Source organism: Melitaea cinxia, chromosome 30 (genome assembly GCF_905220565.1).
Source record: "Melitaea cinxia chromosome 30, ilMelCinx1.1, whole genome shotgun sequence".
NCBI classification, from domain to species: Eukaryota; Metazoa; Arthropoda; class Insecta; order Lepidoptera; family Nymphalidae; genus Melitaea; species Melitaea cinxia.
This window is the reverse complement of record NC_059423.1, coordinates 1,494,825-1,522,779: the sequence shown is the minus strand read 5'-3', so window position 1 is coordinate 1,522,779 and position 27,955 is coordinate 1,494,825. Positions and strand designations below refer to the sequence as shown.

Genomic DNA, 27,955 nt, shown 5'->3' with positions numbered 1-27,955 from the left:
AATTGCTATCACTTTTTAACACTATAGGAATCGTATTTTTGTCGTTGTCTGACTGTTTCGATAATAGTGCAAGCGAGTACGGCAAAAATTGACATTGTGACACGTTATTTACAATTGCACAGGCTATAACTACATATTCATAATATGGATATATCATTTGTATTTCGTTCATTAATTGCGTTAATGTATTACTTTATACAATATTAAATATTAAATAAGATTACACTAAAGGCTACGATGGAGATCTATAAGAGTATAATAAATATTTACAATAAACAATAAAATGTTGTTCGTATTTTTTTATTTTCAATTACCTACTCTTTTTTTCATTTTAATGATAATATAAATTCTTAAAAAATAAAAGTACTAAATACCCTCAATACCTTTCATATTTTTTTTATTTCTGTACTCAAAATTTTAAAGAAAGTAAGGAGTTTATTTTTAACATACCAATTACAAAATATATCATAACGGATGTAAAGTTATGAGTTGAGATTGAGAATTTACGTATCCCCGATGTGTAATATTAATCGTTCATGAACAATTTCTATTTCATTCGTTTCATTGACGTGAGTATAATCGGTCGTGCATTTCCTATTTGTTTTAGCAAATTATGTTTTATGCAATTACGTGACTAATGTATTAAAAATTAAATAACATTTATGAAATAGTGAAAATATCTTACAATCATGGCGTTGAGCGCTATAGCAGAAGATTATTTTCGTTCTATGAATCCCATAGCCTCTAAAATTCACGAAGATATTGTCGAAGCCAAAAATTCCTATGAAAATATATGGGATACGCTCACGGAAAAGGAACAGGTAATTATTACATACATATTCAATCATATAAAGTAGTTTAATGAAAAAAAATGTATATTTAGAATTAAAAATAATTGACAATTTTTCTTTTGTTACAGGCTGAAATAATAAATGAATCCATAATAAAACCCGATATAGTCCTTAAATATGCTCTACTTGACAATTTAGATTTTGATATCAACGAGCCACCGGTACGAAAAGACAATTTAATGTCATTCTTTGGCCGTGAACATGGCTTACGGATGATTCAAGATGAGAACACATCATACCGAGACGAACACTCGGCACCTTTCCTCTATCAAACAAAGAGTCAGCTTAACTTGTGTGTTCTCAGCGAGCATCGAGTACCCAAAGACGTTAAATGCACTTCACCTCCACCGATAATGACAGAACTAGCGTTATCTCACTCGAAAGTTGTCAACGAACTTAAAAATGCATTAAAGTCCCATGATGTACTAAAAAGTACGTTCAAGGAAAAAGAAACTCACGATCGAACAGATCGAGATGTTATATCACCAACAGGGTTTATAAGTAAATTTATGGGTAATTTTAAGAGTAAAGATGAGGAGCGAGAGTGCCTGATGCCATCGTTACCTCAGACACAGATTGTGGCGTCATCGGAGAACTTCTTCAGGACGAACTTCAAGAGTCCACAAAATGAATGTAAATTTGAAAAGGATTATAGAAGTAGCGTCATCAAGTCCCATAGTGGTAAGAAATATTCTTTCATCGTTGCCTACGTTTATTTTATTTTAATTTGTATATGTAAAGGGCGGTAAACAAAACGGCACATCTGACGGTGAGTAGTTGGTGTAGCCTATAGACGCCAGTAACACCAAAAGCATCAAAAGTGTGTTGCTGACCGTCCCTAATAGCTCTAGCTACCTTACCACAGAAACAACAATATTTAAGAACAGTACTGTTTAGCTCTGAAGCTCTGATCTTCTATTTTATAAAGCTAACTAAAAGATGAAATATAAGATATTTTACAAAATAAATGTATCATATATTTAAATGTGATTTAACAGATGGCACAAAATTTCTTAGAAAGTAAAAATAACAACTTTATTAAATTTTCTTATTACAATATAACAAAATAGGGTCAAAATGAAAAAAAAATGTGAAATTTATTAATAGATAATATCTCCTCTTAAATTACGTATATCTGTAACACAATTATGTTTTTTATTTTTCATTTTATTAAGAAAAAAAGAACATCAAAAAATTTTTGGTTCCAATTTTTTTCTTTATCAACTAGATTTTAGTTTTGAAGATCTTTATTTTTATAAGAACAAATAATAAATAAAAACTTTTAATGACTCGAACACATAATAGCATTGCTAATCTTCTCGGCATGTAATGTTAAATAGCCTTACATTACTAAGGTCAAGGGTCATAGCACAATGTTAAATGAAGCCATTTATAACAAGGTTAGGGAAGACCTTTAGGCCTTGTAATATCATTTAGACATTATGTTTAGAATGTAATTATCTTTATAATCTTTTATTAAATTGATTCAAAAATGGAATACAAATATTTATCAAATTTTGAATCATCATCTTACTGATAATATTATAATTGTGATTATTGATATTATACATAATATTGTGATTGTGAAGCTATCATCAATCTAGACTTAAGATTCTACTGAGAAACATTGGCAAGAAACTCAACAATTGACGTTTTAAATTTTCTCTGCTGGTTATGGTAGTACAGAATACAGCCACCCCCTCTCTTCCCGTGGGTGTCGTAAGAAGCAACTAAGGGATAACATAGTTGCAGTACCACCTTGGAACTTAAAAATCTGACCGGTGGTGGGATAACTATTAAAATACACAGGCTGAAGATGGGCAGCAGCGTCTTCAGTGCGATAAAGCCAGCCCTCCGGTCACCAACCAGCATGCCAAAATACATGAGTTCACGCCATTTTTGGCGAGAACTTTGGCAGGCCTATGTCCAGCAGTGGACTGCGATAGGCTGAAATGATGATGTTTTAAAACTGATAATACAATGTTTAATCGTTATCAAAGAATTGATAAAAATCACTTTAGAGTAGTCATTTTACTAGTATATTTTGATATATTAATTGTAGTTCGTTAATGTGAAGCTACCATCTATTTGGAATTTAGATTCTGTTGAAAATAATCACCAAGAAACTCAACAGTACTACATTAAAATCCAAATTTACTAATATATTGAATGTAAATAAAACGAATAAAGTATTCAGACATGCACACACATAACAAACAGGATTGTTCTTAATAATTTATTAATACGCATAACATACACAGAGTGTGGTCAGAATAATAATTATTATAATCATGAGTGATTGGTGCACTTGGCGGTGATTTCTTACAATTTGCAATACATTGGCGTAGTTATAGTAAATGAATAAATAAATGTAATATAGTTAGGGCGTTTATTTATTCTAATATTATAAAGAGGTAAAGTTACTAACTTTGTTTGTATGTAGGGGGTAATCTTCGCAAATACTGATCAGAATCATAAAAATTCTTTCACTAACAGAAAGCTACGCTATTCAGGAGTGATATAGGCTATATTTTATTTTTAAAAATAATATTATGTATAAATCAAGTCGGAAAAATGCGAGCGAGATAAAAAATTTATTATATATAATACCTATTTGCATCACAAAAATAATAATTAACGCCTAACGAAGCGGGCACGGGTCGGCTAGTGTGTTATATGAAAAAAAAATATATGTCATCTATACTTATATAGTATCACATTGTATAAAACAAAGTCGCTTCGCGCTGTCTGAATGCTTAGATTTTTAAAATTACGCAACGAATTTTGATATGGTTTTTGGTAAATAGAATGATTCCAGAAGAAGGTTTATATGTATAATAAATGCATAATATAGTAGAGGAACATTGATAGTTTTTGCAACCGCGCGAAGCCGGGGTAGGTCGCTAGTTAATATTATAAATCTGAAAAGTTTGTTGACCTCAAAGGTCGCTATTCTTAGTAAGGGATCGAATTGAAAAATTATTATTTTTGTATCCTTCGTTTTTAACCCACTTCCAAAAAAGGAGAAGGTTTTCAATTCGATTGTATTTTTTTTTTTTGCATGTTACTTCAGAACTTTTGACCGATTTCGATAAAAAAAATTTAATCGAAAGGTGGTGCGTGTCATTTGTTCCCATTTAAATTTATTTGAGATCTAACAACTACTTTTCGAGTTATATCTAATAATGCGTTTTTACTTGACTCTTTTTTCGTCGACCTACGTTGTATTATACCGCATAACTTTTTACTGGATGTACCGAGTTTGATTATTTTTAATTTAATTGAAAGCTGGTGTTTATCATGTAGTCACATTTAAATTTCATCGAGATCTGATTACAACTTTTTGAATAATCTTTGATAACACGTATTTAATTAACTATTTTTTCGTCTACTTACGTTGTATTACTTGTCGATGTAATTGAAATCGGTTTTTTTCGTTTGTTAGCAAACATAATTATTAATGATATCATTTTGACTTTCGTTAAGCGTGTGTATCACCTTATAGCGGAATAAATGATTTCATTTCATTTCATTTAGTATTAGTGTATTTTCATCAACCGTACTCAACTGGCTCAACTGAAAGCCAAACCAATCAATCAATCAAATAGGTATGTTTTATATAAATAATTACAAGTTGTTCTGTATTTAAAGAGTGCTAACGTGTCGAATAGTAGCTAGAGCCTTCAGACTAAATGGTGATTATATTTGTTAGTTAATTTTTTCTTATACAACTAGGTCGGCAAACATGTGTACGGCTCACCTGATGGTAAGCGGTTACCGTTGTCTATAGACGCCTATAAACCCAGAAGCATCGCAAGCGCGTTGCCGACCCTACTCCTTTATTCTTTTTACGTGGGAAAAAATCCTCATGAATACCCCTCCAGCGCGGGGGCACAGGAAAAGTTATATCAGACTTTACTGACCAAAAATCACCACTCATGAGCAGTCCTACGCCTGGGTGGGGCGAGATGGGGTCGCGCTAGCATTCGCCACCTCGCCCCGGTGTCTTACCCGTGACCCAGGAGCCCTAGCCACCTCACTCACCGCTGGAACATAAAACTGCTTAAGAGCGGTACTATTTAGCGGTGATCTTCTGTGAGTTTGAGGTACTTGTCCATTCGCACTGCGCACTGATCCTGGTTCTGAGTAAAATATTCCATACTGTAGCCTACTTCAATAAGAAATCAAGAATGTTAATAGACTCTGTCGCAGCCAGTTGCGGGTATATTTATATTTTTGGAGCTATCCCAAATTAACTTATACTTTTTGAAAATATTTACTTAATGAGTTAAGATCATGTTAGACGATGACTCAAGCTTAACAGTAAAATATTTAATAGTTAACAGTTAGTCATTCTTCGCACAACCCTTTTAGTGAGAAAGTAAACAGATTTCAGCAAATATTAACTCTGTTGATATCCGTCTGACAAAATAATTTAAAGTTTAAATAGTCGAAGCGTGAAATTCGGTTTAAGATTATATTAAAACTAGCTGACCTGGCGAACTTCGTATCACCTTATTTTTTTCTGAAATATAATAATAACATAATATATCAAAATAAAATATAGCCTATCTTTTAAGTTGGATCGAACTGCACATGGTGTGCGAATTTTATTATAATCGGTTAAGTAGTTTAGGAGTCCATTGAGGACAAACATTGTGACACGAGATTTATATATATTAAAATAATAAAGATGTGGATTTAGTGGCGCTGTATTTCATGCAAGTTATGACTAAATTTATAATTATTGAGCTTTAAGAGCTTTAATGCTGCTCCTGAGGTTAAGGCGTCCATAAGCTATGGACATCGCTTTCCATCACACAGATCGTTCGGCTGCTTGCCAAGTGATATAAAAAAAAAAAAAAACGAGTACTTTAGACCAAACGACTGAAGTAAGACTTCTTTAGCAATAGGCCTGCACTGTGTCTTAGATATACGAAACGTTACTGGCTATGAGAGAATGAGAGAAAGAAAATGTGTGCTCCCACCTCTCTGTTGCTCAGGTCGTCTCGCCCGATCACACTTGTCGCAATGCTCTCGTTACGCATTCACCAGCTTACTCTCCAAGTCAAGCGTGCGTAAAAAGTTTTACTTCAAAAATGAATTTTTTTTTTGGTCTCTACATGATTATTTTGACTTATACCTACCTCATACCTCTATTAAAAAGAAATATTAGGACATTTACTTACATTTTACATTATTACTGTGTGGCTACGGTACTAAAGAATATAGCCACCCCCTCTCTTCCCATGGGTGTCGTAAGAGGCGACCAAGGGATAACACGGTTCCGCTACCACCTTGGAACTTAAAAAGCCGACCGATGGCAGGATATCCATCCAACTGCTGGCTTTGAAATACACAAGCCGAAGACGGGCAGCAGCGTCTTCGGTGCGACAAAGCCAGTACTGCGGTACCAACCCGCCTGCCCAGCGTGGTGACTATGGGCAAAAGACATGAGTTCACGTTATTTTTAGCGTAAACTTGTGGAGGCCCATGTCCAGCAGTGGCCTGTATAGGCTGTAATGATGATGATGATTAGGACATTTATAAGTGAGTTCCTCATAAATATTCAAAAGTTCATTAGATCCAGCATAACTTGGAGTTGTTGATTTAGCAAAAATGCCGTTATGATTACACAATAGACCCTGATGTATTTTAAAATGTTAATTTATTTTAAAATATGTGTTGTTTCTATTGCGACGGCACATTAACGGAAGCGGGTTTGACCGTTGTACTAAAATTATGCAAATGAAGAAATTACACTAAGTATTAGTTTATCATTGTCTCCGTTTTTATATTTACAAAATGATTCGTTATGCTTACGAAACGTACAATTTAGAAAACGATTTGTTTGAAAAAAACATATGTTAGAAAAATCGGCAAAAAATTGGAAAATTGCAGAAAATGTAACGATTTTTTGAACTTCACATGTTTCACAGTTATCTAGAGAGGACAAAGTCGGGTTAATTAATCTAGCTATAAATAAAGCGCTGAAATGTATACGCTTACGCTTCAGCCTATAATATCCTACTGCTGGGCATAGGCCTCTTACCCCATGTAGGAGAAGGATCAGCTGAAATGTATGTACAGGCATAATTTCCGATCGACTGGACCACATTGGATAATTCTTTTTTTGTGTTCATTATTGTCACGACAAGGTTTGAATAAAAGTGTTTTTAAAATGTATAATTGAAAAAAACAAAGCAGTACGGAATTCGCAGGGTCAGTTAGTATATAGAAAAAAAAAATAACTGAGGTAGGGAAATATCTTGCTCAAATCCGGAGCAGCCCGACAGGGCAAGTACCTCGACCTTACAGAAGATCACAGCTAAATAATACTGCTCTCAAGTAATGTTGTGTTCCTGCGGTGATTAAGGTAGCCAGAGCTCCTGGGGAGGATCAGGGATTAGGATGAACAATGTGCTTCCAATGCTTTTGGTGTTGTTGGCCTCGTATATCGTCATAAGATACATAGTGTAAGCCCTTACCATCAGGCAGAACCGTAAGCTTATGTGACGACCTAGTCGTATAAAAAAAATAATTCAATGTTTGTCTGTATGTCCTTTATAGAATCGTAAACTATGTGTGGCGACATCTATCGCGTGAAATACGAACGACTACAAACTACGTAATTAGAGAAAAACTGACGTATCCTAATCTTGTATATATACTTAATCAGTTTGAAAACTCTGATAGCGCGATGTAGGATACGTCAGTCTTTCTTTAATTACTTAGTTTGTAGTCGTTCGTATTTCGCGCGATAGATGTCGCCACATATGCATTTGATCATGTCGTGATCTTCAGCATTGTTCTGCAAGAGCCCACAAAGATTTCTGAGTGTTCGCAGGGTATAGATAGTTATTCATAAACGTTGAAGCAAAGTTGAAGGTCAGCGCTCAATATCAATGCCATAATTATAATAATTTATTAGTATTTATGCAATTTTGCCCAACTCTGATCTACTTTAAGTAAAATGATCATGAATATTAAAATTGTGTGAAATATGTTTTGAATGTCTAAATATTGTAAAATTTCGACTAATTTATACATTACTAGTGACCCGCCCCAGCCTCGCACGGTTGCAAAAACTATCAATGTTCCTCTACTATATTATGCATGTATTATATATATAAACCATCCTCTGGAATCACTATTTACTAAAGAAAAATTGCATCAAAATCCGTTGCGTAGTTTAAAAATTCAAGCATACAGACAGCGGGAAGCGACTTTATTTATTTATTTATTCAAGGCTCATCAACGCAAGGTACACTGCAAACTATCTACATACGTATATTTTGTTAAAATGTTCGTGTACCCGCAATTACAGATGGGCACGGCATATAGGTAATAAAAAACAAAAAAAAAATTTCAATAATGACGGTCGAATAATTAATCAAAATCAAAAATAGCTTTATTCAAATAGGCTCCAAGAGCACTTTCGAATCGTCATTTTACTTATTAAAACTTTAAAAATAAATTATTATTTTTGTAAAAGTGAAGCTACCACCGATTCGGAATGTAGATTCTGCAGAGAAGAATCGGCAAGAAACTCCGCAGTTACTCTTTTGAAAATAATATATAAACTGTGTTTTAGTACAAAATTAGAAACATGTTGTATGAAATACAGCGTCACCAAGTCCACACATCTTTATCAACTATGTAATCCTGCACCGAGTAATAAGCTTTATCTATTATTATTTTTTAAATAAAAACTTTAAATTTATGTTGAGACAATTCCAAAATCGTTTGTGGTATTTTATTATATATGCGAATACCATGAACCCAGAAAGGAAACGTTTACTTTGCGCAGTCGGAAACTTGGAGTTACAATTTTGTTATTCCTTCTCGTGTTTACAATGCGATTATTAATATTTATTTCAAAACAATGAATATTTTGGTGGATATACATAATATTGTTATAAATATACTGCGACGCGATCGTTAATATATCCACCTTTTGGAAAACATCCGTAGGGAGACTCGAGCTCCAAGATCCTAAATGCAATACATATTTTTACTTAATCAAATAGTAATACATATTTTTACTATGTAATTATTTTATACTATGCACTAATAGCAATTTCGAAAACTATCTCTTAAATTTAACATTGAATAGTAGTTGTTAGTGAAGCACAATCTTCACAATTGTACCTATCCCGTTAAGCGTCTTTGTTGAATTAGTTAGTCGACGGACGGCCGTGCATGCCTTATCACTGTTTTATTAATGGCATTGTTAAGAATTACTCATACCGTGATAAAATGACCCAATTAGTAATTCTCTAACGTTTTATAACTCTAAATGTTATCCCTTGTTTTTTTTTTTGTAACTTATTTTTTTTTTCAATATCAGATTTCTTTTTTACATACACTCGTTCGTCATCGTCGTTTGATCGTCTTTACCTAAGAAAGGTAACTTAGTGCCTGTATTAAAAAACAGGCTAGGCAATTTTTTTCATAACTTAATAATGTTTTAATAGTTGAATAATTGTAAGGTTGTTATTGTGCTATAATTATTTAAAATTCTTAGAATAATTATAATTTATAAAACCGCCGACCCGCATTGGATTAAGTCCTATGCCCAGCAGTAGGATATTACAGGCTAAAGCGGAATTTATGAAGAATAAATAATTTAACATTACGTTTGTTCTCCCAGTAAAACTCGATTTCAAATATAAATAGAAAATAATATAAAATGAGAACATCTTAAACATCATCATTTCAGCCTACCACAGTCCACAGCTGGACATAGGCCTCCACACGTTCACGCCAAAAATGGCATGAGCTCATGTGTGTTGCCCATAGTCACCACGTTGGCTAGGCGGGTTGGTGACCGCAGGGCTGGCTTTGTCGCACCGAAGACGCTGCTGCCCGTCTTCGGCCTGTTGTATTTCAAAGCCAGCATTGGATGGTTATCCCGCCATCGGTCGGCTTTTTTTTAACACATAAACATAGTTGAAGTCAATTAAATGTATATTATTAGGGATAACTCTAAAACTACTCGTCAGATCTCGCGTAAAATTAAATGGGACCACATGACAAGCACCAGCTTTCGAATGTAAAAAACGTCATTAAAATCGATACATCCAGTAAAAGTTATAAAAAACAGATAGTACAATGTTATTATTACGTGTAACAGTATATTAAAAGTCAAATTAACAATTTCATTGGGGTTTTTAAATAGGTAATTTGTTACATTTTATTAATTGTCCATTAGAAATTTAAAGTCCGTTGCTGAAAAATTCCTTAATTATCAGTGTTTATGATAGAATTTACAATCGATTTCAAAAAAAGAAGGGGTTTCTCAATTCGATCGCATTTTTTTTTTTTTTTTTGTTATGTCTATGTGTGTTCGCGAATAACTTCGTGGTTTATGAACCGATTTTGCTGATTCTTTTTTTGTTGGAAAATAGATATCCTAAGAACAATCAGAACTTTTGACTGGGTAGAGCAATTTCGACAAATTTTCTTTTAATCGAAAGGTGGTGTGTGTCATTTGGTCCCATTTAAATTTATTTGAGATCTAACTACTACTTTTCGAGTTATATCTAATAATGCGTTTTTACTTGACGCTTTTTTCGTCGACCTACGTTCTATTATACCGCATAACTTTCTACTGGATGTACCGATTTTGATAATTATTTTTTTTGTTAGAAAGGGGATATCTCTAGTTTGATACCATGATAAGGAAACCAGGATCTGGTTATGGCATCTCAGAGAAATCGAAGGGAACCTTCGAAAATCGTAGTGAAGACTAGTGCGTTTGTTAATTTTTTTCGTCTACTTGCGTTGTATTACTTGTCGATGTATTTGAAGTCGGTTTTTTTCGTTTGCTAGTTAGGCATATATGCTAAAGATCTCTGTGAAAAAAATATTCAAAGCATTACAAAACATTGCCTCCATTATTGATTGCTAAAATCAAATATGTTTAAACAGACAATTTCATTTTAAAATCATCTTAATATTACACATTATCTTTTCCAGATCTCTCAGAAGAGAACCGAGGCTTGCTGTCATCAAGTCAAGCGTCATCAGGTACTGACTTTCAGTCGACAGAAACTTTGACAGAAACTAGCACTTTACCAAAGACTGGGTACGATTTCTTAGACAACTGGTAATATATTTATAGCAGACGCTTACGTGTATACATACCAATACTAAACTACATAAATAAGTTGTAGAAAAGCCAGAGGCATTAAATCAAATCACGTATACTACATACTCTTCAAAATCAAAAACATCTTGATTCGAATAGGCTTCAAAAGTACCTTTAAATTTTAATTTTTAAGTGACGCTGCCACCGGTTCGTAATTCAGATTCTCCAGAGAAGAATCGGAAAGAAACTCCGCGGTTACTTTCTAAAAAATAAATAATAACAAATAAATAAACAAATACAACATACACACAAGGTCGTCTGTTCCTAAAGTAAGCAACTTAATGCTTGTGTTATAGGTTACAACCGACTGGTATAGCTACATATATTTTTTTTTCAATATACATACATATAAATAATACATAATTATAAATAAATATATATATTACACCCAGACTCAGGGTGGGTATCGAACCCACAACCCCCGGAGCAGAAAGCAGGCTCACTACAAACTGCGCCAACGGGCTAGTCAAAATATACCTATAAACTGTAGTTTTATTACTAACTACTTACTAGCTTGATTTTAATTTTTAAATTATTAAACTTAAATTATTCTCCTAAACGTAAATAGGTCTTTGTCCAGAAGTAGGACATTACTGGTTGAATTAATAAATCATTAAGTGGATTACATATTTTTTTTATCTACAATGAAGAATATTTGTATTGTGAACCTGGCTTGTGTATACTACACTTTACAACTCAATTGAAAGGACTGTTTTCGACTTGATTGGTGCTTTGTATAAAGCCTAAAATGGTATGTACTATACGTAGTTTAATTGACGGCCGTTTTCAATCATCTATCTCTGGTTTTGCCAACTACCGATAGGTTTTTGATACAATTTGTATGGAGTTTATGTCAAAATTTCTGTATTTAATAAGCAAATTCGGAGATAGATAATGTTGAAACTAGCCTTAATGTCTTTTGCTTCTATCAACACCGTATATAAGCATATAAAGGCTGTTTTAAAGCCCGGTTTAGCTAGCCTAGTTTTTACTACAAAGGTAGTAATATCAGGAATTAATTCTCATATTAATCTCATATTTAGTTTAGGTTTTTTTATCCTATGTTATAAATATAAAAGTTAATTTATATTATTGTGATGTATATTATGTTTGATTTACATCATTTTAATATGTAATTGAGATGAAACGTTACGAGTACCGAATAAAATTATATAATTCAAATAAATGTAGATTTATTAATTACATACATTTCGAGATAATTAAATTAATGTATTCGTTGATATTACGCGCTATGCATTATGTATTGTACAAGAAAAAACTATGTTATAAAAATCAAATTAATTTATAGAAGTAAAAATTACAAACAAATAAATGAATATACTTCAAAATATTACAGAAACATTTTCATTTTATTTTGTAAAATTTAATTGACTTTATGTAGATTTTTTTTAATATCGTTCAATACTCCTTATAGCCTAAGATCTAGCTACAAAATCATTACGTTCATCACATAGATTCTACAAACCTTTATGAAAAGGTAAATACATTGATAACAGTGTCAGTCAAAAAGTGCTCGCAAATACTTTTAATTAATTTTCCAAGAAATAAAAAGGAGAGGTGCAATTAGTTTGATTATCAACGTGATGAACGGAATGATTTGGGATCTTAGACTATTACATGATATTTTTTGTACCAATGTAAACAATGTCATTATATGTCACCAGTATTACGTAATTAAGGTAAACTTATACAATAATTATGTAAAGTTATATCATTAATGTAAATTCGAGTCACATTAGCGATTATTTATTTCTAAATTTTGTAATATTAAATACTCATTACAACACATTGATTAGAAAGAGAAAATTGTTGTTTAAAAGCTTTTCTTTGACATGTCATTTTGACCCATTTCAATCTGTATTGTTATTCTGGTTATAAATGTACTATAATGTAGTGTCAAAATAATACAAAAAAAAGTTATCAAAAATTTGTTGTTTAACGTCAATATTTTTAGTGGGTATCCCTTTACCAATGTGTTGCTATATTTGGGTTTTATCAATCATCTAAAGACTGTTTTTTTTTTTTACCCTAACTATAACTATATATTTGTCATTTAGCAATGTACTATACTTTTATTTCTAGTTTACGTTGATTTTATACAAACGATCCAAAAGATGCAAAGCAACTATAATAGTCAAGATTATTATTTTTACTAAAAAAAAAAACGTGTTTTTAATAGTCGATCAAAGTGGTGCTTATTCGTTCAGAGCTTGTTTTATCGGTTTCTGATATAGCTATTTTACGTATAACGGTATCTAACAGTTAAGTTTGACGTCTTTTTTACCATCAAACTACTATATCAGTCAAATATTCGTAATCCGTAACTTCAGAAGTTGTAGGTTACTAATTGAGATGAAATAAGTAATATTTATTTTGCATCCTGCTGATAAAGCCTATAAATAACTTATGTGCAAAATAAAGTATCAGTAACTAGTTAAACAGGCTCTTATAGTTTAGATTTGTTTTATATATTTTGGATTGATAAGGAAGGTATTATGCGAGATAGAGATCCTTCTCCCACATGGAGAAAGAGGCCTATGCCCTGTGTGATGTTACAGGCTGATTCGAAGCGAATGTAAAATAAATCCTATTATAAGTCTGAATTTAAGATTTATGTAAATGTTCTTAGCTCTCAATTGTCCTTGCATTTATTTTTAATTTTTTTTTTTATATGAAACGTGGTACTATATAAATATTATACAAATAGAAATGTTGTTTTCTTTGTCATTATATTTTTTTTAAATTATACTTGAGCTAGTTACTCAATCGTTAACTATACGAAAATTAAGTTATAAATTGTAATTTTATGAGTGGTTAACTCTGGAGGGTGTGCACTTATGGCTTTTACAAACTATTTTTAGTATTTTTTATTTTGTATAACTAAGTCGGCAAACACGCGCACGGCTCACCTGATGGTAAGCAATTAAAGTAGCATATAAACGTCTGCAACACCAGAAGCATCACAAGTGTGTTGCCAACTCTCACCAATCCCCCCTAGGAGCTCTGGTCACCTTACTCACCAACAGGAACACAACACTGCTTGAAAACAGTGTTATTTAGCTGTGATCTTTTGTAAGGTCGAGGTACTACCCCAGTCAGGCTGCTCCATATTTGGATCAGGAAACTTCCTGCTGGCCCTACCTCAGTTAAAACAAACAAACGCATAAAAATGTTAAAATTGTTAGTGTTGACATATAAGACATGTAGATATTATGTATAAAAATCTCTAAAAAAAAAAACGATTACTGTAAATATCCATACCAACACCAATACTAAATTACTAACCTTCACCAAAGTATGAAAATAAAACAATCATAGCTTTCTTAATATATTAATGAAAATGATAATCTATTTTATTACAACAGCCAATATACATTTACGTCTTACAATAATCACATTACTGTATGATTCTGATACAACTAGTATCCAGAGATAAGCATTCCCTTCTCAACTTGTTGAGCTTTTTCCTTGCCGGTCAACATTTCAATCAAAGTTAGTCCGAACCAGTATGCTGTGCCAGGACCCTGGAAGAAAAAACAATATATTAAACTTACGCTGAAAAAAAATACAAAAAAATGTTACGCTACATATAAACATAAGAAGCATCCCAAACGCATTGTCGACCCTACTCGAGGGTCTCTGTCCAGGAGCTCTGGTCACCTTACTCACCACAGATACACAATGCTGTTATTTAGCTGTGATCTACTGTAAGGTTGAAGACTTCAGGCTGCTTCATATTTTATGTAAACCATATAATAAACAGTTAAATTGAACTTATTTTAAACAGAGATGATTATTATTACTGACCTATTACATTTGTATTTTTTTTTCACTCAATTTTAATTTTTTTATCACTGGCAACACTCACCCTGCTAGTGACGATGTTGCCATCAACGACAACCCTTTCTCCTTCGACATAGGTGTAATCGGTTGATATTTTATCCTTTGTAGAAGGGTAGGATGTGACACGCTTTCCTTTTCCAACTCCATGAGCTACAAACGCTGTTGGAGCTGAAAAATTAAATTAAATATTTCAAATACTAACCAACCTATCGTAATTTGTTCTTCAATAATCAACGCAGTGTTATTATACAGCCTATAATTATATTATGAAAATAATATATATTATGAAAAGGTGAAAAAGCCGTAATTATGCTGATATAAACATAGTAATTAAAGAAATGTGAACATCACAAAAACTAGATTTTTTTCTTTTTGTTAAATAACGGTAAATTATTAGTTATTTTATAGTCATCTTGTAATTAGTGTCTACTCACCAGCACATATGGCAGCGACAATTTTACCAGATTTCTCATGTTCCTTCAAAAGAGTACCCACCACGCTTGACTTTGAGAGACGCTCGGAACCTTCTAGACCCCCTGGAAGAATTACCTGTAACCATAAAAACATATTAGATTTTAAATTAACATGGTTATTTTAATTCGTGAACAAGACATTCGTAGATAGTGTCGAAATATAGAGCGCCACAAAATGAAAATAAATAATTGTTTGCAGGCAAACGAAAAAAAACAGACTTCAATTACATCGACAAGTAATACAACGTAGGTAGACGAAAAAATAGTCAAGTAAATACGCATTATCAAAGATTACTCCAAAAGTTGTAATTAGATCTTGATGAAATTTAAATGTGACCACATGATAAACATCGGCTTTCGATTAAATGAAAAATCATCAAAATCGGTAAACCCAGTAAAAAGTTATGCGGATTTTCGAATTTGCCTAGATGTCTCTGAGATCCCATCATCAGATCCTGATTTCCTTATCATGGTACCACACCAGGGATATCTCATTTCTAACAAAAAAAGAATTATCAAAATCGGCATTGAAGTCTGTTAAAAAACATGGTAAATATCCCGTTTTTCAAAAATTTTAGTAATAAAAACATATTGACTAAACTTCATAAAAGAAATTAAGTAGGTATATTCATATTAAAAACCTGTTAAAAGTCTAATAGAGCCACATTTGAAAAGAACTCTTAAACAAATCATATATACTAAAATTAATTTGACAATATTATTAAAGATTATTTGGCAGCATATATTATTATTTGTATCTTAAATATAAAATTCTCGTATCACAATGTTAGTTACAATACTCCTCCGAAATGGCTGGACCCATTTTTAGGAAATTTTTCGTGCATATCGGGTAGGACTAAGAATTGGAAAACATCTATTTTTGATACTCCTAAGGTATAGGAGGGGGGGGGATTAAGGGAGGTTAATAACATATATGGCAATACAATAATTTTAAATCTAAGGGGTAGTCTATTAAACACGTGATATTTTTCACAACTTTCGACCCCCTTTCCCTCCTTGACGATATGTGGTGAGGTTTTAGACTAACGAATAATAATGAGGGAAGGTCCCCATAGCCAAAAATCAGAAGTACTTTTTTTATTCAAAGTTTTTTTAAAATTTACAGAAATTACAAAATTTTTGGAAAATTAAACATCATGATAATAATATCGACATTAAAGATTCCGGTGTGTTTGTTTGGTATAGGAATCATGCATTGAAGAAACAATCTGATTAGTCTCTCCATCACTTTTAGTGATTTTTTCCTTAACTCCTCAAATAAAAATGTGCCTCAGACTCGTGACCACCACTATGATTTTCTTTGTCGTCGTGACCCTTAGGTGCCCAACTATGCCCAAACCAAGTTTCTTCAATACTCACAGCATCATATTGGGGCTTTTCAGCCAATGCGTCGGCCAGAGACTTGTCGGGTACTAGAGTTACTTGTCTGGAGCAGAGCACCGGGGCGTCGCCATCTAGACCAGCAAGAGTTACTGTTACCTGAAATATTAAGAAATAGAAATAGGAAATCTTCATTTGTAGAACTTAATGTTTCATTAGAATTCTGGCACGTAAACTAGAAAAACCCGTGACTTAGTTGCCACTGCCTTCCGAAGCAATGTTTTAGAATAATTTATTCAAAGCCATAAGACAGACTTAAGAGAAGTATCTCATGCTGCTTTGGTGAATACTTGTGTCGGACGGCCCAAAGGGAGCCGACGACTGGATGTCACGATTGTGGCGCGGCGGTGGACTCTGCCCAGCACACCCTCGAGGTGTGCCCGAGATGGGCGGCGCTACGTCGCGATCTGACGAGAGTCCTCGGAGGGGACTTGTCACTGCCGAGCGTTATCACCGCGATGCTCGGTGACGACGAGTTCTGGAAGGCGATGGTCTCCTTCTGCGAGACAGTAATGTCCCAGAAGGAGAACGACGAGCGGATGAGAGAGGGGGCCACCGACGAAGCCTCCGTCCGCAGGCGACGAACGGGGGTGCGTAGGAGGCGCTACTTAATGCGTTTCCAGTAACGCCACTGTGTCCATGTCGGGCCGGGATGGGAACCTGGTCCTGCTAGACATGGCGTCGTCGGGATTGTTCAGAGGTGAGCCGGAAAGTCCCCATGGAGGAGAAGTCTGGTCTTTTCGCCGAGGCCAGCCTGTCGCTGGAGGGATCTGTTGCCTGCAGATCCGGGACCCTCCAATTAAAGCGGCTGAAGGCTCCCGCAGGGGTTTTGGTCGGTAATGCACCCCCAAGTGCTGAAGCCAACATACGGTCTAGGAATGCCTACCCGGGATCCTGGATATCACCCGTAAATGGGTTACCCTGCGATATAAAAAAAAAAAGTATAGTGGTATAAAAAAAGACTTAATTAAACTATTGTCAGTAGAAAACCATTGCTGTGACCGCTGTGCCAACGCATTGTTACAATACACACGAACACACACATCAGCCAATCGCTGTCCACTACTGGATATAGGCCTCCACAAGTTCGCGCCAAAAATGGTGTAAACTCATGTGTTTTGCCCATAGTCACAACACTGTGCAGACGGGTTGGTGACTGCAGGGCTGGCTTTGTCGCACCGAAGACACTGCTGCCCGTCTTCGGCCTGTGTATTTGAAAGCCAGCAGTAGAATAGTTATCCCGCCATCGGTTGGCTTTATAAGTTCCAAGGTAGTAGTGGAACTGTGTTATCCCTTAGTCACCTCTTACGATACCCACGGGAAGAGAGGAAGTGGCTATATCCTTTGCTGCCGTAATCACACAGCCAATCGTCACAATAATTTTTCGCCAATCAAAAATGTTTACATAATATCAAGAAGCCTTGGTTACAAAGTTAGAGTGCACTTATTTTGAAGCTACTTACACCTCCTCTCCTCAGCATATCAACAGTAATGACCGTCTCCATTTCTTCAGCACCTTGGGCGAGGATCATCAGCGCCGACTTGGACATGATCGATGATGAAAATGAGCTGTTTTTATACAAATTAATCAATTATCAAATCATATGGAAAGGAAGAGGTTTATTAGTGACAAAGTATTAAAATTACTGAACGTGCATATCAGATAAATTGAGAATGAGATAACACCGATCAAATAAAATGTAATATTTGGAATTTATAATATTTTAATAGTCTCTTTGCTCACTCTAGTTTTAGCAGTGAAAAAAAAGCCGACTAATGAGGTTACATACATTCTAATTATACTTTCAGTAGATAAAAATGTTTTATGTATTAACACTCACTTAGTTTGTAGCTGAAAGAAACTTGTGCTATAACGTGTAACTATTGTTTGTAATAAGGATTTTGGATTTTTCAGACAAATTCGTCTCAATGGAAACACAAACATTAATAGTCAAAATTTGACAGTTCCAAGGTCAAACAATTTTATTAAAATTACATTATCGAGAATTTTCTATTATGGTATTATGTAATATTAAAAAGTTACTTATTTACAATAGCAAATGTATATTTTTTTTTAAATATTTGTATTAAAAAATTTTATTACACATATTGTATAGTATTTAAAAATTAACGCATAAAATAGGAAATTACAATAAAAAATATATTTTATTTTTTCATATCACAGTAAATTTTCTGAATAGTACGTAATTAAAAAAAAAATATAAGATATATCTTATATAAAGTATTATACAAGTTATAAAAAGTTTTGAAGGCATACAATTGGAAAATTACAATAAGAAATAAAAGTTTCATTTTTTTTATATGGCAGCATTAAGCACCAACGTCTATGGCCGGATTCTCTTTTTTGGCGGGAAGAGAAACGCGCCTTTTTTAAAATTGTCTTTTAAATAAAATTTATTTTAATAGTATTCCTTAGTAAATTTAATAGTAAAAATACAGAGAGAAAGTGATGAAAATGCGGAGGAGAGATTGCTGAAGTCCATATGCATTAAAAAAAGAAGAATTAATAACGGATACACAAGACAATATACCGACAATAGTTCAAATGGGGACTTTTTAATTTATGTAGAACATATACATAAGGAAATCAAACTTGGTAATATGAATCCCTTGAACCTCTCCAAATATTTCAGAAATATCAAGGGGGTTCATGAGCGAGCAAGAATTAATGCAAATAAAATTAAAATATCTTTTAAACAGACAACTTCAGCCAAAGACTTCCTGAAATCCCGATGCTAATTAGAACATAATTTAAGAGCATATATACCTGCATCCTCTGTGGAAAGGGTACGCGTTATTAGGTATGCATTCCTAAAGAAATAGGAAACACAGAATTGTTTGAAGAAATCTGCTGTGATAGAGACGTTATTAGAATATGTAGATTTATAAGACGCGAAAAAGACAGTTTAAACCCATTTACAACCATATCCATAACATTTTCGGATACTTCTCCACCTGAATATATTATATTAGAAGAACAAGAAGAAGAAGAAGAAGAAGAAGAAATATACTTTATTGTGCATATTACATAACATACATCTTTAAAAATAAAATTTTCATTATTATATTAGATGGAAAGAGGTATGAAGTACACAGTTATATTCCTCCGATGCAACAATGTTTTAAATGCTTAAAATTCAGTCATTTGGCTAAAATATGCCGTAGTGAACAGATTTGTTCTAAATGCTTTGAAAATTATTTATATAAAGATTGTATTTCTGAAACGTTAAAGTATATAAATTGCTCTGGAAACCACTAGCTATTTCAAAAGATTGTCCATTAAATGTAGCTAGAATACTAATAAATTATAGTTTAAAAAACTAGAAAACCACCTTTTTTAGCTAATCGAACTAAAAAGTAGAAAATAATTTTTAATTACAAAGAGTTTATATTACAGTAGTAGTAGATCGAATCATAATGAATTACTTCAATATAAAATTATAATAAAATATAAGTTATTAAGAGAATAATTCAATTATTCTCATTAATAAATATATATTCAATGAATAAAAGATATGCTCTGGGGTACCTTCGTCAAACCCACATTCACAAAGAGAGAGTTCTCCCTGATCTTGATCCTCGCAAGAAATACAGGAGTACATGAGTGTCCAAGTCTAAGGCGACATATTGTTGAGCAGACAACCTTGCAAGCTTGACGGTTTTAGAAAAACGAAGTTCTTGAGAGTCTTGAATTTCAGCGTAATGTCTGCCACAGGATCTGCTTGACTGAGACCAAAGGTTATTCCATTTAGTCATCATGTGAGACTTTGCAAATGGGATAAGATCCTGACAATCAATTTAAATTGACTAAAAATACCAGATATTGTGGCTTCTTTAGCATAAGCATCTTCACTTTCACTACCTGATATTTCACTATGTCCAGGAATCCATCCAAACACAACCCGAATATTCTGTCTTCATTTAAAAAGTAACTGTCTTATTTTCAGGATATAAGAAAATTTGTTTCTTGACCGAAATGAGTTGGACGTAATAGCTTCAAAAACACTTCTAGAGTCTGACTTCATAATGGACTTATCTAAATAATGTGATAATATAAAATAAAGTGCTTCTAAAATAGCTATTGATTCCCGTGTAAAAACTGAAGATATAGCAGGTAATTTAAAGTTTAAAATCACATTTACTTTAGGGATCCAGACGGACACACCAACACAGCAATGAACAGAAAATTTTGATGCATCCGTAAAAATAAGTAACCAGTCCTTAAACTGTTCATTTATTATTTGATTAAATTGAATGTTAGCAATAGGTGAGCCTTTTGCAATAGAAAAGTTAAGGACAATGTGAGGTGGGAATATAAGAGATTCAAAAGAAGTCTCAAAAAGGATTCAGTCGGCATTGGAAGATAAGACAAGGGAGACTAGTCAGTTTTTGGTAGCTAATTAAGAGGCATGGAGTATCTTTGTGCAACCAATAATAATAAGAAGAGAAGAGTTAGGAAAGAGAAAGGAGTTTACTAATAAGTGGGTGATAGCAATATTGAAAGACTTTAAAAAGGAATCTATCCGATAGGTATTGTCTTAGAAGATGAAGAGGAGGGTCAACACATTCAACTTGGAGAAGCGAACGCGATTGCGATAAGCGATTAAAATATATAAAAAGACTTTTATATTCTATTCCGTTTTAGAGATGTGAGGAATCACGTCGGGGTCACCAGTTTGGGGGTGTGAGGAACACGGTGATTGAATTGCTCATAAACCAATGCAAAGGGAGAATCCTTCGACCAGACGGGTGTTGTATCTGGTGGGTTAACGCCCCAACGGTTGTTGTCGGGATCTTGGATCTATATACTCAATCACTCTGATAACTTTGATAGCGCGATGTAGAATACTTCAGTTTTTCTCTCATCTTTTCAAATTAAAAACTATTCAAGATTCTAAGTGCATTAAATGTAATGAGCCATACGCTGACTTAAACCATATTATTTTTAAACGCGAGTCATTGAAGCTATATTAATCAATCCTGACTTCGGATATAAATAACATTTGCTTAGGAAATAAAATAATTATTATTCGCTGCCCAAAAGAAAAATTAGGCAATCCAAGATTTTTTTAAACCCTTATTCAAGTTTATATGTTCATCAATAGAGAAGATATAGTAAAGGAAAAATATAAAATGTCGAAGATTTTGTGTGTGTAAAAATTTGTACAGTTTAGAGCGAAAGACTCGAATCCAGCTTTCAATAAATTGAAAAAAAAAATGGAACTTGGCGACAGATGTTCATGAGATGTTCGTTGACGGCAAGAAGCTTATATAAAACCGTATAAGCTTCTTGGTTGACGGCAACCGTGGAGCATAGATGACGGCCACTCTACTACTCGCTCTATGCTCCATGCTACTACGCAGGGCTGTCAGGTGCAAAAAAAGTGTGATCGTACGCCAACTACAAAAAAAATAGTATGCCAAGGAAATTTTGAAATGAAAAGATCGTACAGCCTTTTAAGACTAAGTACTAATTTTTTAATATAAATTACCAAAATTCACTTAGTTTTAGAAAATAAATACAATAAAACTATTTGTTACACTCATACAAAATTTTCTGTGGTCATATTTTTTAACAAAAACATTTGTTGACTTAAGCTTCGTATAATTTTCGTTTCTACTTATTATAATTGCTTGCCTAATAATGTGCCCTTAAGTATCATTGGATAAACTGTTTCTAATTTTTGTTCTAATCAAATTAACTTCGTTGAATGCTCGTTCACAATTTGTACTGTAATGGGGAAAACATAACAAATTTAAAGCAAATTGAGCCATTGTTTTATAATTTTCAAATTGTTTTTTTTATTTCAAAATGTATGTTTTTTGCAAGTCACAATTATTTCCGAAAGAGAAATTTCATTAGAAAGCAAACAAATACAGCCTTTATATTATATTTTAAAGAGTCATCATATGTAAAACATCTAGGCACGCGTTAGGTAGTTAAGGCAATTCATGCTTGTCGGTAGATAACGTTTCTTTAATTATGAAATGTTTCCAGGTAATAGGAATATAAAAATCGTACAATTTGCGTACGATCTTGGTCTAGCGATCGTACATGATTAAAAATACAACAAAATCGTATGAGTACGATTAAAATCGTACATCTGGCAGCCCTGCTACTATGTCTTTGACGTAGGGTGTCCACTTTGAAGAAAACATAGATGTGTTTTTCGATTCGATAAATCGGAACTGTACATCGATGTTTTTCGATGTATTGGATGAAAACATCGATGTTTTGTAAACATCGAGTACTTTTTCTAACATCATAATTCATATTACAAAGCTGTAGTCATTTCGATTTTTTTTCCTTTTTTGTTATTATTATTATTCTACTGAATGTCACTCCGCCCGCCCAATACATAATAGATACATATATTATAATAACTACTTATATAATTATATAGTAAATTTACTTATACTTACATATATAAATATAAGCGGGTGGAGGAATACGCCCCGGCAGGGAGATCAAACGGCCGGGGGTTAGGGCTGCAGGCTGAGAAACCAGCGGACAATCCTAGCCGAGTCAAGTAACACCGCCTTCTGCATCCTGGCTGCGGGCGAACCGTCCCGGATCCCCAGTTGCCTCAGATGGTGAGCGAGGCTAACCGGGATCAAACCATTGGCAGATATTACGATAGGGATTATTTCAGCGGACCCCACACCCCACATGTCGACAATCTCGTGCGCCAGATCCAGATATTTACGTTTTTTCTCAGTCTCGGCTTTCACGAGGTTCTTGTCATGCGGGACGGTGATGTCCACTAAAAATACCCTCGACCGTGCCCTGTCCATCACCACGATATCAGGCTTGTTCGCCAGTATCGTCCTGTCTGTGGCGATAGGCAGGTCCCAGTAGAGCCGGACTCCGTCGCGTTCGAGTACTGGCACCGGTAAGTATTGGTAATACGGCATCCTCTGTTCCAGGAGACCGTACATAAGAGCAAGCTCTTGGTGGAGAATCTTGGCCACTTGGTTGTGTCTGTGCAAGTACTCAGTATTAGCAAGCGCGGAACAACCCGAAAGCACACGCCTGAGTGACTCACCGGGATGACGACAGGCTCGACAGAAGTCGGGAGTGCCATCCTTCAGGACGTGCTTTCGGTAGTTGTTCGTCTTGATCACCTGATCTTGTATTGCACAGACAAAACCTTCGGTTTCTCCAAAGAGGTCGCCGAATCGCAGCCACTGCACGGAGGCCTTACTGTCCACGTGAGGCGCGTGATGCGCCTTGTAGAACCGTCCATGCAGTTCCTCTCCATCCATACGGTCTCCCGGTCAGAGGTGCTCAGTACGACCGGTTTCTGCCAGTTCTCTTTGGCCAAGGCTAGGGGGGTTAGTCCTTTGTCACACATTGAAACGTTACCATGCAAAGCGCTGTCCCGTCTCGTTTCAAAGTAGGCCCTGAGGCTGCACACATCGTGGTTATGCATGGTCTTAGCGCTTAACATGCCTCAACCACCACACTTCCGCGGGATGTACAGTCTCATGACCGACGACTTAGGGTGATGCACGCGATGGTACGTCATAGTTGTGCGGACTCTTCTGTCCAGGGCGTCAAGTTCGGTCTGAGTCCATCTGAGTATGCCAAAGGTGTACAAGAGAGTGGGCATGACCCAAGCGTTATAGGCTCGGACCTTGTTGGCTCCAGACAAGTAGCTCCGAAGAACTTTTGTCAGCCGTCCAAAAAAGATTTCACAAACTGCCTGTTTCACGTCCACTTCCTTCACCCCTATGCATTGTGACATACCCAGATACCGGTAAGATTCAGCTTCGGAAAGGGTCTTGAATGATGTTAATTCGAGGCTAAGCTGCGACGATTGAGTCACCTGACCCCTGTCCACATGCACGACCACACACTTATCCACTCCAAGCTGCATCCTGATGGAACTGCTGAACTCCGTAGTGATTTTCAGCAGTTCCTGCAGGCGTGCAGCGTTAGGTGCCAGCAATTTGAGGTCGTCCATGTAGAGAAGGTGGGAGACTTTAGTACCTCCTCTCCGAAACTGAAAGCCTGTCCCCGAACGCTCCAGCAGGGTGCTTAGAGGGTTCAAGGACAAGCAGAACCATAGTGGACTCAGGCAATCACTCTGGAAAATACCCCTCCGTATCCTGATTGGGTCATCCGCACCCGTCAGTCGCTCGCCCTGGAGACATAGGATCGTGCTCCATTGCCCCAAACATACTCCGAGGAAGTCTCGAACTGCCTGGTCAACCTTGTACAGCTCGAGGACCCTCAGGAGCCATGAATGAGGTACCGAGTCGAAAGCCTTTTTGTAGTCGATCCAGGCGGCCGAAAAGTTCCGATGGTTGCGTCTGACAAGCTGGCCCGCCACAGAGTCGATGAGAAGGAGCTCCTTTGTACCGCGACCGCCTCCACGACATCCGTTCTGAGCTGCAGACAAGATATTAAACTCACCAATATGTCGTGAGATCTTACAGCTCAGAACGGACGTCAGTATCTTGTAGATGGAGGTCAGACACGTTATGGGGCGGTAGTTGGTGGGATCTGCGGTGTTGGTGGACTTAGGAGCTAAGTGAGTGATCCCGGTAGTGAAAAGGTTCGGGAGTGTCTTCCGATCTATTGCCTCTTGGTATTGTCGGGCCAAGGTCGCATGGCAGACCGAGAGCCCTTTCAGCCAGTAGTGATGCAGACCGTCGGCCCCCGGACTTTTCCAGTTCGGAGCCCGCCGGACCGCACCACTGACGTCCTCCGTAGAGATGGCGATTGGGTTCATCGGTTCGATTTTAGCACATGCGTCCTGAACCGCCGCAATCCAAGGGCCCTCCTCGTGCTCCACCTCCCCTGACCATATGTTGCGCCAGAAGGCGACGAGGTCAACCGTACTCGGTTTTAGGGAAGCAGAGCTCGATATCGGGTTCTCCAGCTTTCTATAGAACCTTTTCTGATCACTCACGAAGAGGCGATTTTGTCGAAAGCGCTCAACTCTCTCAGAGTACCTGCGAATGCGCTTTCCCCATGCCGCGATTCTCTGCTTCAGGCCGTCGATGCGCTCCGTTAGCTTATCGGCTATGTCAGGCTGATCGAGGCTGATGCCTAGCCCGTTGAAGGCCATTCTAACAGAGCGCACAATCCTTGGCCTTGTGTTGCCCGACCTGAAAGCTAGCAGCCTACCAATGAGGGCCCTGGCCAGGTTGATACGGCGTTCTATTCTCCTCTTCCAGGCTGGTACGTCGCTATTCTTATGAGTAGCGCGTCCAGACTCCTGGGTCTTGGCTCCGACAAGGTGGTGCACCGCTAGAGCGGCGCCGAAGAGAATAGAACCCGTATCCTCCAAGCTGAGGCTGCCTTCCAAATAGGGCGGCAACAGTCTGTTGGCTGCCTCAATGGCATTCCGCGTCGCGGCATTGGGGGGAGGCGAGAGAGTCGCGGTCTCATTTCCAGAGGAGCGCCTCGAGTCTCGGAAATCGCCTCTTGCAAGATCCCTCTCATCTGTTCTACTTTTTGGGCGACTGCTCCCTCAGTGATCACCTCCACAGGCGCTTCGCTACGAACGCCTTCCTGTTGCGTTGACACTTCGTTGCGCACCGTGGACACGGGTTCGACTTCAGGAGCAGCCTCACGTCGAAATCGTTCGAGCTCGGCGGCGTCAAATATGCCCTTTCGTTGGATGTACCGAGCTCGATCTGCCAGGTTCTGTTCCGTAACAGTTAGCGTAGGCTCAAGCAGTAGGAACTCGCGGTGCATTACTGCCCGGTAGCCAGTCCGCCCGGTTTCACGTCCTACAGCCCTATAGTACGCACGCATGACACTCTCATTCATTTTCGGTGTCCATCTCATGCGACGTACTCCACCAGCGGCGGGCAACGAATGCTGAGTCCCTTGGGACTCTGTCGTCGCCAAGCCAACTGGCGGGGATGGTGGATAACCCGACCGGTCAGGTGGTGGTGCCGGTCGGCGGGGTTGGCTGGCGGCCCGCATGCTGCCACGTCCAGCGCCAGCTCCAGACGCGCCCTGGCGTCCCCCAGGCAGCGGCCCTATGCGCCTTTGTAAATCATCCTCCATCATAGTATTTTTTGAGTGCTAATATACTCACTTGGAGAGGCACTCACGCTCTCCAAGGAGGCTGCGCGGGTGTTATGCAGCTTTTGTTGCCCTTAGTCGCCTTTTACGACACCCTAGGCGTAGGAAGGGGTATTATTATTATTATTATTATTATTATTATTTCTCGCTTTTTCTTTTATGTTATTTGTATTGTTTTTAGTTGTACAATAAAGTATATTTGTATTGTATATTTGTATTATATTTTTTTTATAAGACGGTTATGAAAAGAGCTAAATCCATTATTTTATTAAAGTTTAGATTTTAATCACTCATAGAATAATAGATCTGTGGCGACATCTATCACGCGAAATACGAAAGACTACGAAACTACGTAATTAGAGAAAAACTGACGTATGCTACATCGCGCTATCAGAGTTTTCAAAGTAATTAAGTATATATACAAGAACCCGACAACAACCGTCGGGGCGCAGTAGCCCGTCAGACACAACACCCGTCTGATCGGTGGATTCTCCCTTTTCTTCACACTACAGATCTTACTAATCCTTTCATAATCTGTAAGTACATAAGAAAACATTCATTACGAAAAGATGACCTATTTCGAGATGTACCTATTACTTTTCACAGGACATAGATAAGATATGTTACTTCTATACAACTTTTCATGCAAACCATCGCTACTTCAAACATTGTTTATTAAAAAAAGTAAAAACTATGTATGAGAAAATCTTTACTATAAATGACTTATAAAAGAACAATTAAAAAACATCAGTTCTTTTAGTAACTGCTCCTTGCGTAGTGCTGCCAACATAATTTCTGAGAATCCGTATTCGGCTGCCCACATAAGGGCTTTGTACAAGTTAGCCACGACGGCAGTATTATTTTGTTTACCATTGCAAAAAAACCGTTTGGTGTCGTGGGATACTAGATAGGAACGAAGTGCCTTATTATAATATATTAATTTCAAGTTCTATTTGAGGTATTAAGAAAATAATTATTCGGGTATACATTTTTTGTTATGATTTTTATTTTAATTATATTATGATAAATACTTTACAAAATTATCTTAACACCTTCTTTTATTTACAATGATTTGTAAAATATATAATAACTATCGAATGAAATTATAATAATAGAAAACTGTAATAATAATAACAGTTATCACAAG

The 27,955-nt window shown here is 36.0% G+C and overlaps 2 protein-coding genes across 4 annotated transcripts; one reads left to right on the top strand and one right to left on the bottom strand.

Annotated features, from left to right (window-relative positions):
* Positions 1-686: 686 nt before the first annotated feature.
* On the top strand, positions 687-11,099 carry LOC123668283 (uncharacterized protein C1orf198 homolog). The gene is made up of 3 exons (XM_045602046.1): positions 687-821; positions 920-1,532; positions 10,833-11,099. The coding sequence occupies exons 1-3, from the start codon at positions 690-692 to the stop codon at positions 10,964-10,966; spliced, it is 879 nt and encodes a 292-aa protein (XP_045458002.1). The 5' UTR covers positions 687-689; the 3' UTR covers positions 10,967-11,099.
* Positions 11,100-14,340: 3,241 nt separating this feature from the next.
* Positions 14,341-18,740, bottom strand: LOC123668306 (protein dj-1beta-like). Of its 3 annotated transcripts, none has more exons than XM_045602064.1 (6): positions 18,584-18,740; positions 18,206-18,311; positions 16,722-16,841; positions 15,303-15,417; positions 14,894-15,036; positions 14,341-14,549 (listed from the first exon to the last, which is right to left on the bottom strand). In XM_045602064.1, the coding sequence occupies exons 1-6, from the start codon at positions 18,685-18,687 to the stop codon at positions 14,445-14,447; spliced, it is 693 nt and encodes a 230-aa protein (XP_045458020.1). In that variant the 5' UTR covers positions 18,688-18,740; the 3' UTR covers positions 14,341-14,444. The 3 variants fall into 3 exon arrangements, with proteins under 3 accessions (XP_045458020.1, XP_045458022.1, XP_045458021.1); XM_045602066.1 differs by lacking the exon at positions 18,584-18,740 and adding an exon at positions 18,487-18,534; XM_045602065.1 differs by lacking the exon at positions 18,584-18,740 and adding an exon at positions 18,399-18,463 and having other exon boundaries at positions 18,206-18,312.
* Between the last annotated feature and the right edge of the window lie 9,215 nt (positions 18,741-27,955).

Excerpts from the sequence above, each read along its gene's own strand:
- LOC123668283 (XM_045602046.1), top strand. The coding sequence starts at position 690 with ATGGCGTTGAGCGCTATAGCAGAAGATTATTTTCGTTCTATGAATCCC. Across the intron at positions 822-919 it reads CGCTCACGGAAAAGGAACAG|GCTGAAATAATAAATGAATC; the intron begins GTAATTATTACA and ends CTTTTGTTACAG. Across the intron at positions 1,533-10,832 it reads CGTCATCAAGTCCCATAGTG|ATCTCTCAGAAGAGAACCGA; the intron begins GTAAGAAATATT and ends TATCTTTTCCAG.
- LOC123668306 (XM_045602064.1), bottom strand. The coding sequence starts at position 18,687 with ATGTTTGTGTTTCCATTGAGACGAATTTGTCTGAAAAATCCAAAATCC. Across the intron at positions 18,312-18,583 it reads TTCTTTCAGCTACAAACTAA|CTCATTTTCATCATCGATCA; the intron begins GTGAGTGTTAAT and ends GTATAAAAACAG. Across the intron at positions 14,550-14,893 it reads GCAACATCGTCACTAGCAGG|GGTCCTGGCACAGCATACTG; the intron begins GTGAGTGTTGCC and ends TTTTTCTTCCAG.